At 43.5% G+C, this 19,682-nt stretch overlaps 1 protein-coding gene across 1 annotated transcript in view; it reads right to left on the bottom strand.

Annotated features, from left to right (window-relative positions):
• Nucleotides 1-19,379, bottom strand: part of LOC142291844 (protein-lysine methyltransferase METTL21C-like) — a 38,892-nt gene extending 19,513 nt beyond the window's left edge. The window contains exons 1-2 of the mRNA XM_075336695.1: nucleotides 18,996-19,379; nucleotides 12,221-12,375 (exon numbers count right to left, since the gene is read on the bottom strand). Of these exons, the coding sequence (XP_075192810.1) occupies nucleotides 12,221-12,375; nucleotides 18,996-19,173 (333 nt within the window). The 5' untranslated portion in view covers nucleotides 19,174-19,379. The remainder of the gene's footprint in view (nucleotides 1-12,220; nucleotides 12,376-18,995) is intronic.
• Nucleotides 19,380-19,682: the final 303 nt, after the last annotated feature.

Here is a 19,682-nt window from a genome sequence, read left to right as displayed (position 1 = left end):
GAAAACAAGGCTTTTTACAAATACCTTCTGTTGCCAATTGTGCCTTTGAGCGGTGCTATCGCTGTCCACTCAGTCCCCATCACGTGACCCAGGCTGCTGCAGCCTCTGATGTCCGGTGATGTCACATCGATTTCCGGATTTGGAAGCGCTGAGGCAGACCCAGTATCCATGAGTGACTGGGCTATGGGTGGAGTTTCAGAGCATGCCACAGCCCAGCATTGTGCACTCTCTCTCCTTCACTGCTTTCCTTAAGGCCCCCTTCACACGCATGTGAAAAAATATTTGCGGACGTATTAAAGGGGTGGTTTGCTCCCCGTGTGCCGTGTTTGTGGCACATGCGTGTTCTCTGTGTGTTATACGTAATAACACACGGAGAACGGAAAGTCCCACCTTACCTGATTCTTCCGGAGCTGTCTGTGGTGCTGAATGACAGTGTCCGGCACAGGCCACGCCCCGCTGACGCTGCTTCCGGCCACCAGTGAAGAAGATGTGTTGTTCAAAATTCACTGGGGGTTGGATGCAGGTGACAACCGTGGCAGAGACTGTAGGGCTGGTGGAGGTATGTGGGTTTTTTTTATTTTTACAATGACACGCGTGTTTCTCCGGCACGTGTCACGTGGGACCGCATCCATACTACATCCGTGTGGTACGGGTGCGGGCCGTGTGACACCCGTGATGCCGAAGAAAAACGGACATGCCGCCGTATGGAGCACACGGGCTCATGTCTGCTCCACACGGAGGCACGGGCCAATGGCTAAACACGTGCGTTCACATAAACCCATTGATTTTAATGGGTATACGTGTGCCCGTGTCTCCGGTACATGCGGGAACGGACCTAGCACGTACCGGAGGCACGTGCGTGTGAAGGGGGCCTAACAGAGTGCCACAAGCACTACTGGAATGTGATGTGCGTTGACATTTCGCATACAGCCCAGTCACTCAGGAAGACTGTGTCCTGCCTCAGTGATGCTGGGGTCATCACCAGACATCAGAGACTACTGCAGCCCGGGTCACATGATGGGAATGAGCAGACAGCGATAGCGCCACTCACAGGCAGAATTGGAAAAAGATGATGATATTTGGAAAAAGCCTTCTTTCCTAGCTTTAAACCGATATGGCCACTATACATTGTAGTGGACCACCTCCTTAAGTGTTTTCCGCCCAACTGTTTCTCTTGATACCAATTTACTATCACCACTACATATCTTGCTCATTCAGCCCACTGGAACACCATGTCACAATGTCACTGCTACTTTTATTTTTATTACGTAGTAATTGAAGTCAAAAGAAAATAGTGGATAGTAAAGGGAGGCAAAGTGTATAAGAAAGATTCTAGTTCTTTCTTTTTTTTAGTTCACTAATAGTTTTGGCTTCAAAAACCACATTAAAAGCTACACAGAATACACTTAATGCTGCATGTGAATGTACAGTGCCTTGCGAAAGTATTCAGCTCCCTTGAATTTTTCAACCTTTTCTTACATTTCAGGCTTCAAACAAAGATAAAAATGTTAATGTTATGGTGAAGAATCAATGAGTGGGACACAATTGTGAAGTTGAACGAAATATATTGCTTATTTTAAACTTTTTTAAAAAATAAATAACTGAAAAGTGGGGTATGCAATATAATTCGTCCCCTTTACTTTCAGTGCAGCATCTCACTCCAGCAGTTCATTGAAGATCTCTGAATGATCCAATGTTGTCCTAAATGACTGATGATGATAAATATAAGCCACCTATGTGTAATCAAGTCTCCTTATAAATATACATGCTCTGTGATAGTCTCACTGTTGTGTTTAAAGTGCAGATAGCATCATGAAGACCAAAGAACACAGCAGGCAGGTCCGTGATACTGTTGTGGAGAAGTTTAAAGCCGGATTTGGTTACCAAAAGATTTCCAAAACGTTAAACATCACAAGAAGCACTGTGCAAGCGATCATATTGAAATGAAATGAGTATCATACTACTGAAAATCTACCAAGACCCTGCCGTCCATCCAAACTTTCATCTCAAACAAGGAGAAGACTGATCAGAGATGCAGCCAAGAGGCCCATGATCATTCTGGATGAACTGCAGAGATCTACAGCTGAGGTGGGAGAGTCTGTCCATAGGATAACAATCAGTCATACACTGAACAAATCTGGCCTTTATGGAAGAGTGGCAAGGAGAAGTTTGACATAAAAGCAACACAGCTCATCACCCTGAACACACCATCCCCACTGTCAAACATGGTGGTGGCAGCATCGTGATTTGGACCTGCTTTTCTTAAACAGGGACAGGGAACATGGTTTAAATTGATGGGAAGATGGATGGAGCCAAATACAGCACCATTCTTGAAGAAAACTTGCTGGAGTCTGCAAAAGACCTGAGACTGGGACGAAGATTTGCCTTCCAACAAGACAATGATCTCAAACATAAAGCAAAATCTACAATGGAATGGTTCACAAATAAACGTATTCAGGTCTTAGAATGGCCAAGTCAAAGTCCAGACCTAAATCCAATCAACAATCTGTGGAAAGAGCTGAAAACTGCTGTTCACAAATGCTCTCCATCCAACCTCACTCAGCTCGAGCAATTTGTAAAGGAAGAATGGGCAAGAATTTCAGTCTCTCGATGTGCATAACTGAGAGAGACATACCCCAAGCGACTTGCAGTGGTAATCGCAGCAAAAGGTGGCACTACAAAGTATTAACTTAAAGTGGACAAATAATATTGCACACCCCAATTTTCAGTTATTTATTTTTTAAAAAAGTTTAAATGAAGCAAAAAATTTTGTTCAACTTCACAATTGTGTCTCACTTGTTGATTCTTCACCATAACATTAAAATTTTATCTTTTATGCTTGAAGCCTGAAATGTGGGAAAAGGTTGAAAAATTCAAGGGAGCCGAATACTTTCGCAAGGCACTGTATTACAAGCAAATATATATTTAAATGAACACTTTTGTAGCAGCCAATAAAAAGATGATGATTCATTAAGGTATGTACAGCAGCGTTGAGTAAAACCCTTAAATAAATTGTAATATTTCTGCCCAACTTGGATGCTACTCAAAATATTTTGACTTGGTGTTTTCATGCCAATCTCAGCCATCTGCGCTAATATCGGTGGATCATGGGCAGAATGGAGCATGGCTGTGCCTGTCAAAATCATGAAAAGTTATGCCACTTTAGAAAAGACTAAAGAAAAAGACTTTGGGGACAAGAAGAAAAAAAAAAGAGAAAAAGTCCTAGTGATAAAATTATTGAGGCTACAATTATGTGATACATGCAGATTTCAACACCCATCAGACGAAGACGATAGTACTCCAACCCACATGATTCGACACAGCCGACTGGACTATAGACTACTTCAGCACACTGCCCTGCCTTAGCTCTCGTAAACCAGCATTGGAAAATTCTCTGGTAATGTTCTCTTAGGATACCCTCTATCACCACAATAATGCATAAATAACTTTTAAAAAATGACATGGGTTCCCCTCTAGTTTTAATAACAAGGCCAGGTAAAGCAGACATCTGGGGGCCGCTATTATCAGGCTGGCAAGGCCCATGGGTATTTGGCTGTTCCGAGCCTAAAAATATCAGTCCTTTGAGCTCAGTGAGACCCAGCGACACTTATGAGAGTTCTCATCACAAACTGGCCTCTGTGAATAGCTGTGCTTTACTGCTATTCACAGTCACCGGAGCTGCTTGGAAGGGTCCAATATCCATGGATCTTCCCAACCTGATATTACCATCCCCCAGCTGTATGCATTACCTTGGCCCGTTATCAAAAATTGAGGGAAACTCACACGTTTTTGTATTAACAATTATAGTAAACTACATACGCAAGGCACGAATTATATATCAGATAGATATCCGTGTGCCTTGTGTGTGTAGTGTCATGATTCTGCCCTGTGAGCTCCACTTTCCTGCAGAGCTTTTGCTGGTCCCTGTGGTTTTCCCCGGGTTCCGGTTGTGTCTTTGTGGTGGAAGAGGGGTCTTTCCTTCGGGGCCTTATTTCAGGTACTGCTCTGCTTTATGTGGGAGCTGTTTCCTTGGAAGTACTGCCAGTGATACTTCCTGCTAGGCAGTCGTTGTCTCTAGTTCCCGTGAGTGTCTTCCCTGATCTTGTTCCTCTACCTTGTTTCCCCGTCCCCCTCCTGACTCCTTCCTACTGACTTCATTCCCTCATGCTCTGACCTCGGCTTGCTCTCCGAATCAGTCTCTGCCCACCCCCTTGTACTGACATGACCTCACTGTGTACGGACTCCGGCTAGGTCTCTGACTGCATCTCTGTCCGCCCCTGTACTGACGTCATCTCTTCGTGTACCGACTCCAGCTAGCTCGCTTACTCCATCTCAACCCGGCCCCTTGTACTTACGTGACCTCTCTGTGTACTGACTCCTGGCTTGTTTGACTGTTCCTCAATAGGTTCTGCTTCACCTAGTGTATTAACCCGGCAGCTACTGTCTTTGTGTTTTGGCGACATGTAGTGATTTGGTTGCTAACTGCACCCAGGTTAACATCGTCACATGTAATTTTCTGTACTTGTTAATAAATAAATGAAAAATAACCCCCCCCTCCTATTTCTCATATCCAGCAAAGGTAAAGCAGAGAGCAGAGGGCTGATATTAACAAGCTGGGATGTTCCATGGATATTGGCCAGTTGCCCCAGAACTGGTGCATCAATTAGAAAAGCCAATTCTTGAACTTTGCCCGGTTCTTACCAATTGCCCTGGTGCAGTGGCAATGGGGGGGGGGGTAATATTTTGGGGGTTGATGTCAGCTAGCATCAAGCCCAGGGGTTAGTAATTGAGAGGTGTCGATTAGACATCCCCATTACTAACCCCCCACACTATCCCTTGTTTACCAATTTATTATCAAAATTGTTCCCATGAAGCTCCTTTGTTGTAGTCCATATTCCCGATTGCAGCTCCAACGACTGTGAATAGTAGTAAAGTACAGCTATTCACAGGAGCTGGGTAGTGACAACAACTTTCATCAGTGTCACCAGTGTCTCACTGAGCACAGAGCAATGAGGAGGAGCTGGACAATTCTTGGGCAGCTGGAGGCTGGTATTTTTAGCCTGGGAAGGGCCAAATATCCATGGATAGTTCCAACCTGCTAATATCAGCCTTCACCTGTCTGCTTTATCTTGGCTGGTTATGAAAAAATAAGGGGGATCCCATGTCCTTTTTTTAAATTATTTATTTAGTTCCCAGCAGTGACTTTGGAGTCAAAGATGTATCCAGGCGTCTTCACCATGCTGTTCCCATTCCATTTGAGCACTGTTTCCATCCATTTCAGCGATTTTTCTACCCTCCCAGCCTTCCTATTAGGCTATGTTCCCATGTCCTGTAATCATTTCCATTCATACATATATTATATAGAGTCATTACAAACAGAGTGAGCTATTTCAAGTGTTTATTTCTGTTAATGTTGATGATTATGGCTTACAGCCAATGAAAATCCAAAAGTTATTTTCTCAGAAAATTAGAATATTATATAAGACCAACTGAAAAAATTATTTTAACTTCAGAAAAGTTGGCCTACTGAAAAGTCTGTACAGTAAATGCACTCAATACTTGATCGGGGCTCCTTTTGCATGAATTACTGCATCAATGCAGCTTGGCATGAAGGTGATCAGCCTGTGGCAGTGCTAAGGTGTTATGGAAGCCCAGGTTGCTTTGATAACAGCCTTCAGCTCGTCTGCATTGTTGGGTCTGATGTCCCTCATCTTCCTCTTGACAATACCCCATAAATTCTCCATGGGGTTTAGGTTAGGCGAGTTTGCTGGCCAATCAAGCACAGTGATACTGTGGTTATTAAACCAGGTATTGGTACTTTTGGCAGTGTGGACAGGTGTCAAGTCCTGCTGGAAAATTAAATTTCCATCTGCAAAAAGTTTAATCGGTAGAGGAAAGTGTGAAGCCCCTGGACTATCAGGTCGTCACAGGGTACTGCACAAGCTGCCCTTCTGTGCAGTATTTCACCTCCCTCTTGGTTCTGGGTCCCTAACTAAATGGTGTTGCCTCCAACAGCAAATCAAATCCTAGATACACCCTGCACCACACCCACCAGGCACACCAGTGGATGGCTTGAGTGGAATAGAGTCACCCACCTGGGGGTCAAGGAGGGGAGGTGAGGAGTGTAGTCAGAGTAGTTGGTAGAGTGGTAGGAGGAGAGTGAGAGAGGAAGTCGGGAGCAGTGGCTCCTGGAAGAGCTGTCTAGGTTGCAGACGGTGGTCTGGGCCTAGAGGAGTCGGACCCCCGGTCGCAGGGGATTGTGGCAAGGTGCCTGGACTTGTCAAGGAGGACAGCTGGCAGCTAAGCACTATCACTGGTCCAGGACCAAAGGCACCTAGGTGTGGGAGTAGCTTCAGGCAACCCGACAATTCACCTGAGGAGAACGGGGCCTTCATGATCCATTCCCACCCGCTCCAGAATCTGGGCACTAGCGTAACGAGGGGGATAGGACTTTCCAATCCAAAACGGTCCAGAAAATCCCAAGCGTGAGCCCTGAGAGCAAGCTCCCACACTTAGCCATAGTGGGGAGCGGGGCCTGGCTAGTTCCATACTACTGGGCCACCAAGTTGAAGTCAAACTTAGTGCCAGGAGGCAGGTCACGGATCACCAGGCAACACCATAGGGGATGGGACCCGGACGAGTTCCCGTCAGCGGCAACGGTACACAGAGAATTGGTTTACCCCGTTGTCAGCGTCTGCTTATGAACTGACTGAGTACGAGAGTGACCCCTGCATCCCACGACACCCCTTCACCGAGTCCCGGGGCATCCCCCTACCTGTGGAGGGTTACGACACCTTGCTGCCCCCACTTCATCACCCCAGGTACTCTCAACGGCAGCGGCGGTACTCTCCAAATTCCCGTACACCACGAGTGGCGTCACAAACTATATATCCATTCCCCTGTAAATATCCCCCTTACATTTGAGTGCCGCATGACCCCCGGGTCCGGAGACTCTCGAGCCACAGCGAACCCGGATCTGAACAGCTCGGCTGCTTCCACGGGGGCGGCACACCTCCATGAAGTGCTCTAAAATTTCCTGATAGACGGCTGTGCTGACTTTGGTCTTAATAAAGCACAGTGGACCTACACCAGTAAATGACATGGCTCCCCAAACCATCACGGATTGTGGAAACTTCACACTAGACCTCAAGCAGCTTGGAATTTGTGCCTCTCCACTCTTACTCCAGACTCTGGGACCTTGATTTCCAAATGAAATGCAAAATTTACTTTAATCTCAAAACAACACCTTGGACCACTGAGCAACAGTCCACTTCTTTTTCTCCTTGGCCCAGGTAAGACGCTTCTGGCGTTGTATATTGGTCATGAGTGGCTTGACACAAGGAATGCGACAGTTGTAGCCCATGTCCTGGATACGTCTGTGTGTGGTGGCTCTTGAAGCACTGACTCCAGCAGCGTCCACTCCTTTGTGAATCTCCCCAAATTTTTGAATAGCCTTTTCTTAACAATCCTATCAAGGTTGCGGTTATCCCAGTTGCTTGTGCACCTTTTTCTACCACACTTTTTCCCTCTACTCAACATTCCATTAATATGCTTGGATACAACACTCTGTCAATAGCCAGCTTTTTTAGCAATGACCTTTTGTGGTTTACCAGCCATGTGGAGTATGTCAATGACTGCCTTCTGGACATCTGTCAAGTCAGCAATCTTCTTCATGTTTGTGTAGCCTACTGAACCAGACTAAGGGACCATTTTAAATGCTTAGGAAGCCTTTGCAGGTGTTTTATGGTAATTATTCAAATTTTCTGAGATAATGACTTTTGGATTTTCATTGGCTGTAAGCCATAATCATCAACATTACCTGAAATAAACACTTGAAATAGATCACTATGTGTAATGACCCTATATAATATATGCGTTTCCCTTTTTGTCTTGAATTACTGAAAAAAATTAACTTTTTGATGATATTCTAATTTATTGAGATGCACTTGTACATGTCAAACTACTGCACCAGCTAGAGCCTTCTGGCCCAGTGGGAAAAAAAATACATGTGACAAAGTAAAGCTGGTTCATTCAAGACTTTATCATTACACTCAGAAATCATCTGCGCCTATAGACCCTGTGTGTCCACTAGGATTGTCCTGTTCCTATTCTGGAAGTCTTATTAAAGCAGTAAAGACTAAGTACTGGAATTCTTTATGAAAAGCAGACACAGAGCCAAAGGCCTCCATGAAAAAAGAAAATATATTGGTATCTTGCACTTGAGTACATGGCTAGAATTCATAAGACCATTTCCTTGTATGCCACATTGGATAAACAGGAGCAATCCACATACGTTGAATGAGGAATCTACTGAGCCCCTATACAGCTGCACAGGTTGCACATATGGTTTGTCCACCGCCGGTTGTTATTATTAATCATTGCTTACACTTTATTTCCTACTCTGGCCTCATTTTCCCTACTTATTTCTTAGATCGTGTCAACATGACTGTTGCCGAAATGTCAGATTTGTGACTAATTCTAGTTAATCTCGACTTTTACTGCTGGATTGCCAGTGTTGATGGAACCTGGCATTTCAAGCCCCTAAATAAAATGAATCATAAGCTTTCCATTATATCTGCCTGTTGCTATCCAGTAGTTCAGGAACAAAATAGTTTTACTCAGCTGGAAAAGCCATTGAAATGTTCTATTATGTTTTGTGAAATAAATCACTTAAACCTTTCTAATGAACATTTGTTCCTGATTTTTCTTCTTAGCAGTTACATACAACTCCCACAGTCCAGGCATTGACTCATGATTTGTGGGTGTCAAAAGAGCGCTCACGAGTCTTGCCTGTAAAGGAGGGAGGAGAATGTGGCTGACAGCACCGCAGGAGTGTCGGTATTTTTAATATAGTAGTGTTTCGTTATGGAAAGAAATCTAGAGGTAAATGGTGGAAAGAGCCTTACTGCCTAGTTATAGAAACAGAAATTATTCAAGGTTCTGCAGTACATAAGTCCTCAAAATGCCCAAAGATCTCCCATAGCACCCCAATTTCTAATCCTCTCGTCTTCTGTTATTGTATGGCTCATATTTTGAAAGCTTAGTCTGGACTTCACTGTGTAAATTTTTGTCAATCCAATCCTGCTCTATCACTTTATTAAAGAGGTATTCTTTTGTTCTTAAAGTGCTTTAGGCTATGTTCACACACTGCGTTTTTTACCTGCGTTTTGGGTCCGTTTTTGCTGCAGAAATTTCTTGAGAAATTCTTGTAACCTTTCTGGAGACATTCCCCAGCAAAACCTATGGCAAAAAAAATTAGCTGTGCACACACTGCGTTTTTTTCTTAAGAAAATTCTTTCAGTAGATTTTCTTAAGAAAAAGAATGAGCATGTCACTTCTTTTCTGCAGCTAACTGCGTTTTTTGCCATAGATAATTGGCACAATAACGCAGGGAGCAACCAGCGGTAAAAACGCACCAAAAACGGACCGAAAACGCACCAAAAACGCACCGAAAACGCGGCAAAAACGCAGGTGCGTTTTTGGTGCGTTTTTTAACACAGGTGCACTCTTAAGAAATTTCTTAAGAAATTTCTTAAGAAAAATCATTTTTCTAGTGTGAACATAGCCTTAAGTAGTTAGAATAAAAATAAGCAAGTTTGCAAATAACTTGCTTTCTATCTGCTTTCATTCGCCTGCAAAGAGAGCTTTTATAATTTATAGTGTACAGCTGGTTTCCAAGGAGCATGGCTCCCAGAACCTGTCCCAGAGTGTGCAGTAGCTACCTTCTTGGGGATGGGTTAACTCTTAACATTCAAGTCAGCTCTCTTCAGCCCAGCAGTTAGCTGCTCACCGCCGTCCCTTTCCTTCCCTTCTCTCAACTTCTGAAGAGATGCAGTTATAAATTACCTGCCAACAGCTTTGACAGCAGGTCTATTAATCATGGCTCGCTGCTCTCCCTGCCTTTTGCTCTCCAAGAGCGCTTAGTCCAGTATGCTTGTCTACATAGCCTATTATTGCTATGTTAAAATACGTAGAAGTGATAACAGTGTAGACTCCAGAACAAGCCACCCATGGCTGAATGTGTTCTACCAGAACTTGTGCTGAGCTTTATAGTTCTAGTACAGTAGAGTCCACCAAGGAGTTTGATATGGCCCGCAGGGCCTGGTGACGTTGACTAACTTTCTCCTATATTTGTGTCTTCAAGACGTGAATACATTTGAACACTGTGGTGCCGGGACTGGGGCTAAGGAACACAGAGCATAGAAGCTTCTATAATCCCAGCCCTAAGATGCAGCAGTATGATGAGTTCTGCACGTTACTAATTTCATCACACTGCTGCTGGCACTGGGTCGCAGAGGACATAGCAGGGACTAGTAAGCACTCCAGGAGGAGCTGCAGATAAAATGTGTTTCAGGATTGTTAATGTGTTAATTTCCAGGAGATATAATAAAGCAATGGGGAATATTATGCAGCAGTGGGGGATATTATAGAACAGTGGGGGAAATTATGGAGCTGTGGGGTATTATGGAGCTTTGGTGGATACTATGGAGCAGTGGGGGACATTATGGAGCTGTGGGGGTATTGTGGAGCTATGGGGGATATTATGGAGATATGTGGGATATTGTGGACATTTACAAGATATTATTGAGCATAATGTAGCATGGAATAGGGACTTTAAGCAGAGAGGCAGTGTGGGGGAATATTATGGAAAGGGTCAGTGTGAGAGTGGCATTATGGAGAGGAGCAGTGTGTGGGGGGGGACGTTATTGAGAGAGTAAAGGCCACTTTACACGCAGAGATAAATCTTTGGCAGATCTCTGGTTGCACTAAAATCATGGACATATTGTTCCATTTGTACACGGCCACAAACCTGGCACTGATTGTCCACAATTTCACTGCAATCACAGATCTGCCGCAGATTTTTCTCTGTGTGTAAAGTGGCCTTTAGTGAAAGACAACACTATGGAGAGGGGCTGTGTGGGGGGATAATATGAATAGAGCAGTGTGGGGTGGGGGGGTAGATATTATGGAGAGATTTAGTGTGTGGTGGAGATATTATGGAGAGGGGTAGTGTGTGGGGGATATTATTGAGAGGGGTAGTGTGGAGGAATATTATGGAGAGGGCCATTGTGGAGAAAAGCATTGTGTGGATGATATTAAGGAGAGGGGCAGTGTGGGTGGGACATTACAGAGAGGCAATGTGTGTGGGGGATTTTAGTAATAGAGGCATTGTGAGGGGGTCATTATCGAGAGGGGGGTGTTTTGGGCAGATACAGTATTTTGTACAGTACACAGTGAGGTGCAACATGAGAGATATTTATGTACTGTCAGTGGTTCTGGTATTGCGTAAATGAACTGATGGTGGTTCTGGCTCCACATACATGTGCTGTTGGTGGTTCTGCTCTTGTACACATTTAGCAATCTAGAACGTGCTTCATAGCTTAGTAAAACTTAAAAGCCTCAAAATTTAGAGATCTCAGGTTAAGAGGAGTATTTGGTGAGTTTCTGCTTTAAAAACTCAGTTCAAGTTAGCATGTGTTCACAATGATTTTTTATGGAGCAGAAACTCTTCAAATCATCCTCAATTACTCAAAACATGCTACTGGTGATGTATTAATGTACTGATCATAGTTCTGGTGATATGTTCATGTAAGTAGCCCTTTAAAATATTTACAGCTCTTGAGATTGATTCAATATGGTGATGTGGCCTTGGACCAAAAAATGTCATGCACCCCTGTACTAATACTACAGTTCTACTATTCATTAAAGCTGTCATTCATGGAGGATTGCCCACCCCATCAGAAACTAGAAAGCTGTGTGCTGCTCAACATCTTGAAAATACCCATTTAAAGCTATGTTCACATGTTGCTCTTTTGCTGCTTTTTTCTGCAGCCAAAACCTGCTGTCTTGGCAATAAAAAAGCTGCTTACAAAAAGCAGGTTTTGCTGCTTTTGTGTTGCATTTTTGGTGCAGTTTGTATATGACATTTATCTACAGCATATCTTTAATACAGATTGTTTTGTTCCCCAAAAAAGCAGAAAAATGCAGCGGACGCACATGTATGTGGGCTTTCTGAAATCTCACAGCTTTTGATGGTACTGTAAAAAGCAACTTTTAATTTACAGAAAAATAAGTATTAAAAAAACGCTACAAAACATGTGAACATAACCTAAGCCTGCCGCTCTACTTCACTACATTATTAAAGTGCACAATACATTATCAAAAAATACTGTAAGAATATACAAAGTGCAGATAAATAATACATAATTGTGTTACTCACTGCTGGCCATATTACTCCTCCGTAGCCTTCAATGGACTCCTGAATAATAATTTCATACCCTGCACACCAGATATATTCTTTACCAAAACAGGAGTAGACAGTGGGAGTCCATGCCTTGAGGGGTTGGACAGATTGTTCGGAGTTACATATGACATCTAAATAAAAATATAATTTTTTATTAAAATCATATTACAAGGATAGAAGTCAACAAAAAACAGTCCCCCTACATGTTATGCTTTTTTTTTTATTAACCCCTCACCTATTTACAACTTTTTTTCTTACTTTTCCCTCAACATAGCCATATGAGGTTTGTTTTTTTAACATGATAAAGTGTAATTTTGAATGACACCATTTATTTTACCTTATAATGTACCCAAAATGGTGAAAAAAATCAAAGTGCAGAAAAAATATGGAGAGAAATAAAAACAAACAATAGATTTTTGGGTTTTGTTTTAATGGTGGTTTTGTTTTAATGGTTTTAATTCATTGTGCGGTAAATGGTAAAAAAAAAAAAAAGGCAAAATTATTCACATGGTCGCTAAGTTAATGGCATATTTTAATGTTTAATACTTTTTGTTTAGTTATTCAATTAGTTTTAAGTGTTTATTTCACATTTTTTGAGTCCCCTTAGGGTACTTTAACCTGTCTTGGATATGTAATAAATGTGCCGATATCACACTAGGCAACTAGCTCTTATCACATCAGTTACCGCTATATACAGTGCAAGTGCTGGCTGCAATACACAGCTGGCGCCTGCACTGTATATAGCGGGTTCAGTTCCTGAGCCCACTTCCATAGAGATAGCGCAGAGCCATCATACATGTACAATATGAGCATTCTCATTCTTAGATATTTACTGAATATCCAAAATGTCTCATGGATGCCAATACCAGAATTGTTAGAATATAACTATTGTTTTAAATATTTTTTGATTGTTATAGAAAATGTGAATATACAGTGCTGGCCAAAAGTATTGGCACCCCTGCAATTCTGTCAGATAATTCTCAGTTTCTTCTTGAAAATGATTGCAATCACAAATTCTTTGGTATTATTATCTTAATTTATTTTGCTTGCAATGAAAAAACACAAAAAAGAATGAAACAAAAATCAAATCATTGATCATTTCACACAAAACTCCAAAAATGGGCCACACAAAAGTATTGGCACCCTTAGGGGCACTTTGCACACTGCGACATCGCAAGCCGATGCTGCGATGCCGAGCGCGATAGTCCCCGCCCCAGTCGCAACTGAGATATCCTTGTGATAGCTGCCGTAGCGAACATTATCGCTACGGCAGCTTCACATGGACTCCCCTGTTCTGCGACCATCGCTCTGGCCGGCGGGCGGGTCGTATGGCGTCACTGCGACGTCACACGGCAGGCGGCCAATAGGAGCGGAGGGGCGGAGATGAGCGGGATGTAAACATCCCGCCCACATCCTTCCTTCCGCATATCCTACGGAAGCCGCAGTGACGCCGGTAGGAGATGTTCCTCGCTCCTGCGGCTTCACACACAGCGATGTGTGCTGCTGCAGGAACGAGGAACAACATCGGACCGTCGCGTCAGCGTAATCATGGATTACGCCGACGCTGCACCGATGATGCGATTACGACGCTTTTGCGCTTGTTAATCGTATCATCGAGCCTTTACACACTACAATGTCGCATGCGATGCCGGAAGTACGTCATTTTCAATTTGACCCCACCGACATTGCACCTGCGATGTCGTAGTGTGCAAAGCCCGCCTTAGCCTAATACTTGGTTGCACAACCTTTAACCAAAATAACTGCGAACAACCGCTTCCGGTAACCATCAATGAGTTTCTTACAATGCTCTGCTGGAATTTTAGACCATTTTTCTTTGGCAAACTGCTCCAGGTCCCTGAGATTTGAAGGGTGCCATTTTGAGATCTCTCCACAGGTGTTCTATGGGATTCAGGTCTGGACTCATTGCTGGCCACTTTAGTAGTCTCCAGTGCTTTCTCTCAAACCATTTTCTAGTGCTTTCTGAAGTGTATTTTGGGTCATTGTCCTCCTGGAAGACCCATGACCTCTGAGGGAGACTGGGCCCTATATTATGCTGCAAAATTTGTTGGTAGTCTTCAGACTTTATAATGTTTTGCACACGGTCAAGCAGTCCAGTGCCAGAGGCAGCAAAGCAACCCCAAAACATCAGGGAACCTCCGCCATGTTTGACTGTAGGGGCCGTGTTCTTTTCTTTTAATGCCTCTTTTTTTTTCCTGTGAACTCTATGTTGATGGCTTTTCCCAAAAAGCTCTACTTTTGTCTCATCTGACCAGAGAACATTCTTCCAAAACGTTTTAGGCTTTCTCGGGTAAGTTTTGGCAAACTCCAGCCTGGCTTTTTTATGTCTCGGGGTAAGGCGGGCTTTACACGTTGCGACATCGGTAACGATATATCGTCGGGGTCACGTCGTTAGTGACGCACATCCAGCGCCATTACCGACATCGCAGCGTGTAAACCCTAGGAGCGACGATCACCGATCGCAAAAACGTCAAAGACCGTTGATCGGTGACACGTCGCTCCTTTTCATAATATTGCTGCTGCTGCCGGTACGATGTTGTTCGTCATTCCTGTGGCAGCACACATGGCTGTGTGTGAAGCCGCAGGAACGACAAACATCTCCTTACCTGCGTCCCGCCAGCAATGCGGAAGGAAGAAGGTGGGCGGGATGTTATGTCCCGCTCATCTCCGCCCCCTCCGCTTCTATTGGCCGGCCGCTTAGTGACGTCACGGTGACGTCGCTGTGACACTGAATGCACCTCCCCCTTGAAGGAGGGATTGTTCAGCCGTCACAGCAATGTCGCCGACCAGGTATGTGCGTGTGAAGCTGCCGTAGCGATAATGTTCGCTACAGCAGCAATCACCACATATCAGCCATGCGATGGGGGCGGGTGCTATTGCGCTCGACATCGCTAGCAATTGCTAGCGATGTCGCAGCGTGTAAAGCTCGCCTAAGAAGTGGGGTCTTCCTGGGTATCCTACCATACAGTCCTTTTTCATTCAGACACCGACTGATAGTACGGGTTAACACCCCACCCCACATACTGTCTCCTCCCCAAAATCCTTTAGAATGTAAGCCTGCAAGGGCAGGGCCCTCTTCCCTCTGTACTAGTCTGTCTATTGTAACTTGTATATGTTTTCTGTATGTAACCCCCTTCTCATGTACAGCACCATGGAATCAATGGTGCTCTATAAATAAATAATTTTTTCCTTCCACATCTAGGGAGGTTAGCCACAGTACCATGGGCTTTAAACATCTTGATGACACTGCACACCGTAGACACAGGAACTTTAAGGTCTTTGGAGATGGAATTCTAGCCTTGAGATTGCTCATGCTTCTTCACAATTTGGATTCTCAAGACCTCAGACAGTTCTTTGGTCTTCTTTCTTTTCTCCATGCTCAGTGTGGTACACACAAGGACAAAGGACAGAGGTTGAGTCACCTTTAATCCATGTCAACTGGCTGCAAGTGTGATTTAGTTATTGCCAACACCTGTTAGGTGCCACAGGTAAGTTACAGGTGCTGTTAATTACACAAATTAGAGAAGCATCACATGATTTTTCAAACAGTGCCAATACTTTTGTCCACCCCGTTTTTATGTTTGGTGTGGAATATATCCAATTTGACTTTATGACACTTTTGTTTATTTTTTTTTCATTGAAGACAAATTAAATGAAGAGAATAATACCAAAGAATTTGTGATTGCAATCATTTTCAAGAATAAACTGAGTATTATCTGACAGAATTGCAGGGGTGCCAATACTTTTGGCCAGCACTGTAGAAACAACTTTTGAGATGTCTTTGAGATATGACAGTAAATATCAGTTATCAGCATCTCTATGATTGTTCAGTCTTAGCTTATTGATCCCCCACTGATATGCCCCAGAATGGTATATCACTAGATCAGTGATGTCAAACTCAAATACAAAGAGGGCCAATTAAGCACTTGGACCAAGCCCTTGGTCAACCTAGACTCGGGCACCACATTGTCCTTTATACAGAATAATGGGCCCCACATAGTCCTCTATAGAGAATAATGGACCCCACATAGTCCTCCAAACAGAATAATGTGCCCCACATAGTGCTCAATATAACATTATGAGTCCTATATAGTCCTCCATACAGCATAATGTGCCCCACATAGTCCTCCATATACTGTATTATTATGGCCCCATGTAGTCCTCCATATAGTATTATGGTCCTCATATAGTCCTCCATATAGGATTATGACCCCATGTAGTCCTCCATATAGTAATATGGTCCCCATATAGTCCTCCATATAGTATTATGGCTCCATGTAGTCCTCCATATAGTATTATGGTCCCCATATAGTCCTCCATATAGTATTATGGCCCCATGTAGTCCTCCATATAGTATTATGGTCCCATGTAGTCCTCCATATAGTATTATGGTCCCATGTAGTCCTCCATATAGTATTATGGTCCCCATATAGTCCTCCATATAGTATTATGGGCCCATGTAGTCCTCCATATAGCATTATGGCCCCATATAGTCCTCCATATAGCATTATGGCCCCACGTAGTTCTCCATATAGTATTATGTCCCCATATACTCTTCCACTAGCCAATTAATCTCAGAACTAACCCATCTAAATTCAATGTCAACATCAATATTGAAGTGTCTTTTAAAAAAAGAACTTCTAATATTATGGAAAAATAACAATGTAAATATGTCAGGACTCCAGCTGGTACTTAGGAAGTAAGAATATGTGTGATGGAAGGTAAAGTAATTACGTCTGCTAATTACATGTAATAAATATTAGAATCAGACCCAAAACTAAAAGTCTCTATCTGCTGGAAATAGGTTGGCAGATCACGATTACTATATTATTGAGGGTCTCTTTAAATAGAGTGGCAGCTCACGATTACTATATTATTGAGGGTCTCTGGAAATAGAGTGGCAGCTCACGATAACTATATTAATGAAGGTCTCTGGAAATAGGGTGGCAGCTCACGATAACTATATTAATGAAGGTCTCTGGAAATAGGGTGGCAGCTCACAATTACTATATTATTGAGGGTCTCTGGAAATAGGGTGGCAGCTCACAATTACTATATTATTGAGGGTCTCTGGAAATAGGGTGGCAGCTCACGATTACTATATTATTGAGGGTCTCTGGAAATAGGGTGGCAGCTCACGATTACTATATTATTGAGGGTCTCTGGAAATAGGGTGGCAGCTCACGATTACTATATTATTGAGGGTCTCTGGAAATAGGGTGGCAGCTCCCGATTACTATATTATTGAGGGTCTCTGGAAATAGGGTGGCAGCTCACAATTACTATATTATTGAGGGTCTCTGGAAATAGGGTGGCAGCTCACGATTACTATATTATTGAGGGTCTCTGGAAATAGGGTGGCAGCTCACGATTACTATATTATTGAGGATCTCTGGAAATAGGGTGGCAGCTCACAATTACTATATTATTGAGGGTCTCTGGAAATAGGGTGGCAGCTCACTATTACTATATTATTGAGGGTCTCTGGAAATAGGGTGGCAGCTCACGATTACTATATTATTGAGGGCCTCTGGAAGGGTGGCAGCTCCCGATTACTATGTCATTGAGGGTCTCTGGAAATAGGGTGGCAGCTCACGATTACTATATTATTGAGGGTCTCTGGAAATAGGGTGGCAGCTCACTATTACTATATTATTGAGAGTCTCTGGAAATAGGGTGGCAGCTCACGCTTACTATATTAGTGAGGGTCTCTGGAAATAGGGGGGCAGCTCACTATTACTATGTAATTGAGGGTCTTTGGAAATAGGGTGGCAGCTCCCGATTACTATATTATTGAGGGTCTCTGGAAATAGGGTGGCAGCTCACGCTTACTATATTAGTGAAGTGTCTGGTAATAGGGTGGTAGCTCACTATTACTATGTAATTGAGGGTCTTTGGAAATAGGGTGGCAGCTCACTATTACTATATTATTGAGGGTCTCTGGAAATAGGGTGGCAGCTCACGCTTACTATATTAGTGAGGGTCTCTGGAAATAGGGTGGCAGCTCCCGATTACTATATTATTGAGGGTCTCTGGAAATAGGGTGGCAGCTCACGCTTACTATATTAGTGAAGGTCTCTGGTAATAGGGTGGTAGCTCACTATTACTATGTAATTGAGGGTCTTTGGAAATAGGGTGTCAGCTCACTGTATGTATTGTGGGGAATAGGAATTGACAGATTTTGAACTGTTGAATAAGGTATTAAAAGACAAAGTGTTTAGCATTTTATGTTGAATGCTGACTATTTCTGGCCATGTCTAATATAAAATACCATATTCTGGGAATGCAAAGTTTCTTTACAAGCCATCAGAATGCTACATTGAGTCTCATTGTGGGGGAAGGGTCCATTTCTATATGTAGTACATCTGCTTGGCATTTGCCCATCATTATGGTTCAGAAACAGCCTCCATGTTATGTTTAGCCAGTTCTCATCATTACATCTCTGTGCCTGACTAAGTTGTGGTGGCATCTACAGGTAGTCTGCACCAGCCTGTGATACGTGGGTCATATTCCTCAGCCTCTAGAATTATACCAGCTTTATACACATTTGTAACATATATAGACCTTAGATGAAGTAATATGTGGATGGCATTATTTGGGCACAGCAACAAACACTGGGCTGATGTAGATGCCATTCTGACTCCTCCAGCTGCTCCTTGCTATGATGAGGATGGTTGAAGAGGAGACATATAGAAGATGCTTGTTGAATGGGGTCAGGGCACTATGCACCTACCTTTCTGATGGTCCCCCAGTAGAGGGGTCTCTGCAGACTCGGGGTCTGGCACATCCTGCTGTTCTCCTCCTTCTTCATCACCCACAGTTTCATTAGCTCTCTCCCAGCTGTCCTCCTCCTCTGCAGCGGGGAGCTGAGGCTGCACACAGGGCACACACTCCAAACACTCAGCATCCATAGCAAGTCCCTGATCCCAGGGTGGAGGACGAGCAGGCTGCAGGGATCAGACAGAGGACCTCATCCTCCAGCTCTGCTCTACGGTGTGTGCTGGGAGGGCTGGGGGCAGGCTGTCATCTGCGCTGCTGTCCTCAAGGAGGGGGGACCACTGATTACTAATCTGGACCACGTCCTACAGGAGACACAATAGACATAAGGCAGCTCTGCTGTATCAGACTGGCATCATTAGGCAGTCACAGGATGGCAAGTCTGCATGTAAACTGAGGAGATGGCACCTTCATCAGATAAGGATAGAAAACAGAGTTACAAGATTCATGGAGGAACTGAAAACATAAGAAAGTGCAGATGGAATGTGAGCAGCTGCTGCTTGTAGCCCTGAGTCTTCCATACTGCAAGGAAACAAATTCAGGTTATTTATACGAAGTTATTGCTCATTCAGAGATTTTTTCTATATAAAAGAGGACAGAGTTTCATCAGTGTTTTTGATCAGGTTGCTAGGTGAGTCAGTTT

The sequence above is a fragment of the Anomaloglossus baeobatrachus genome, chromosome 2 (genome assembly GCF_048569485.1).
Source record: "Anomaloglossus baeobatrachus isolate aAnoBae1 chromosome 2, aAnoBae1.hap1, whole genome shotgun sequence".
NCBI classification, from domain to species: Eukaryota; Metazoa; Chordata; class Amphibia; order Anura; family Aromobatidae; genus Anomaloglossus; species Anomaloglossus baeobatrachus.
This window is presented reverse-complemented; position numbering and strand designations above follow the sequence as displayed.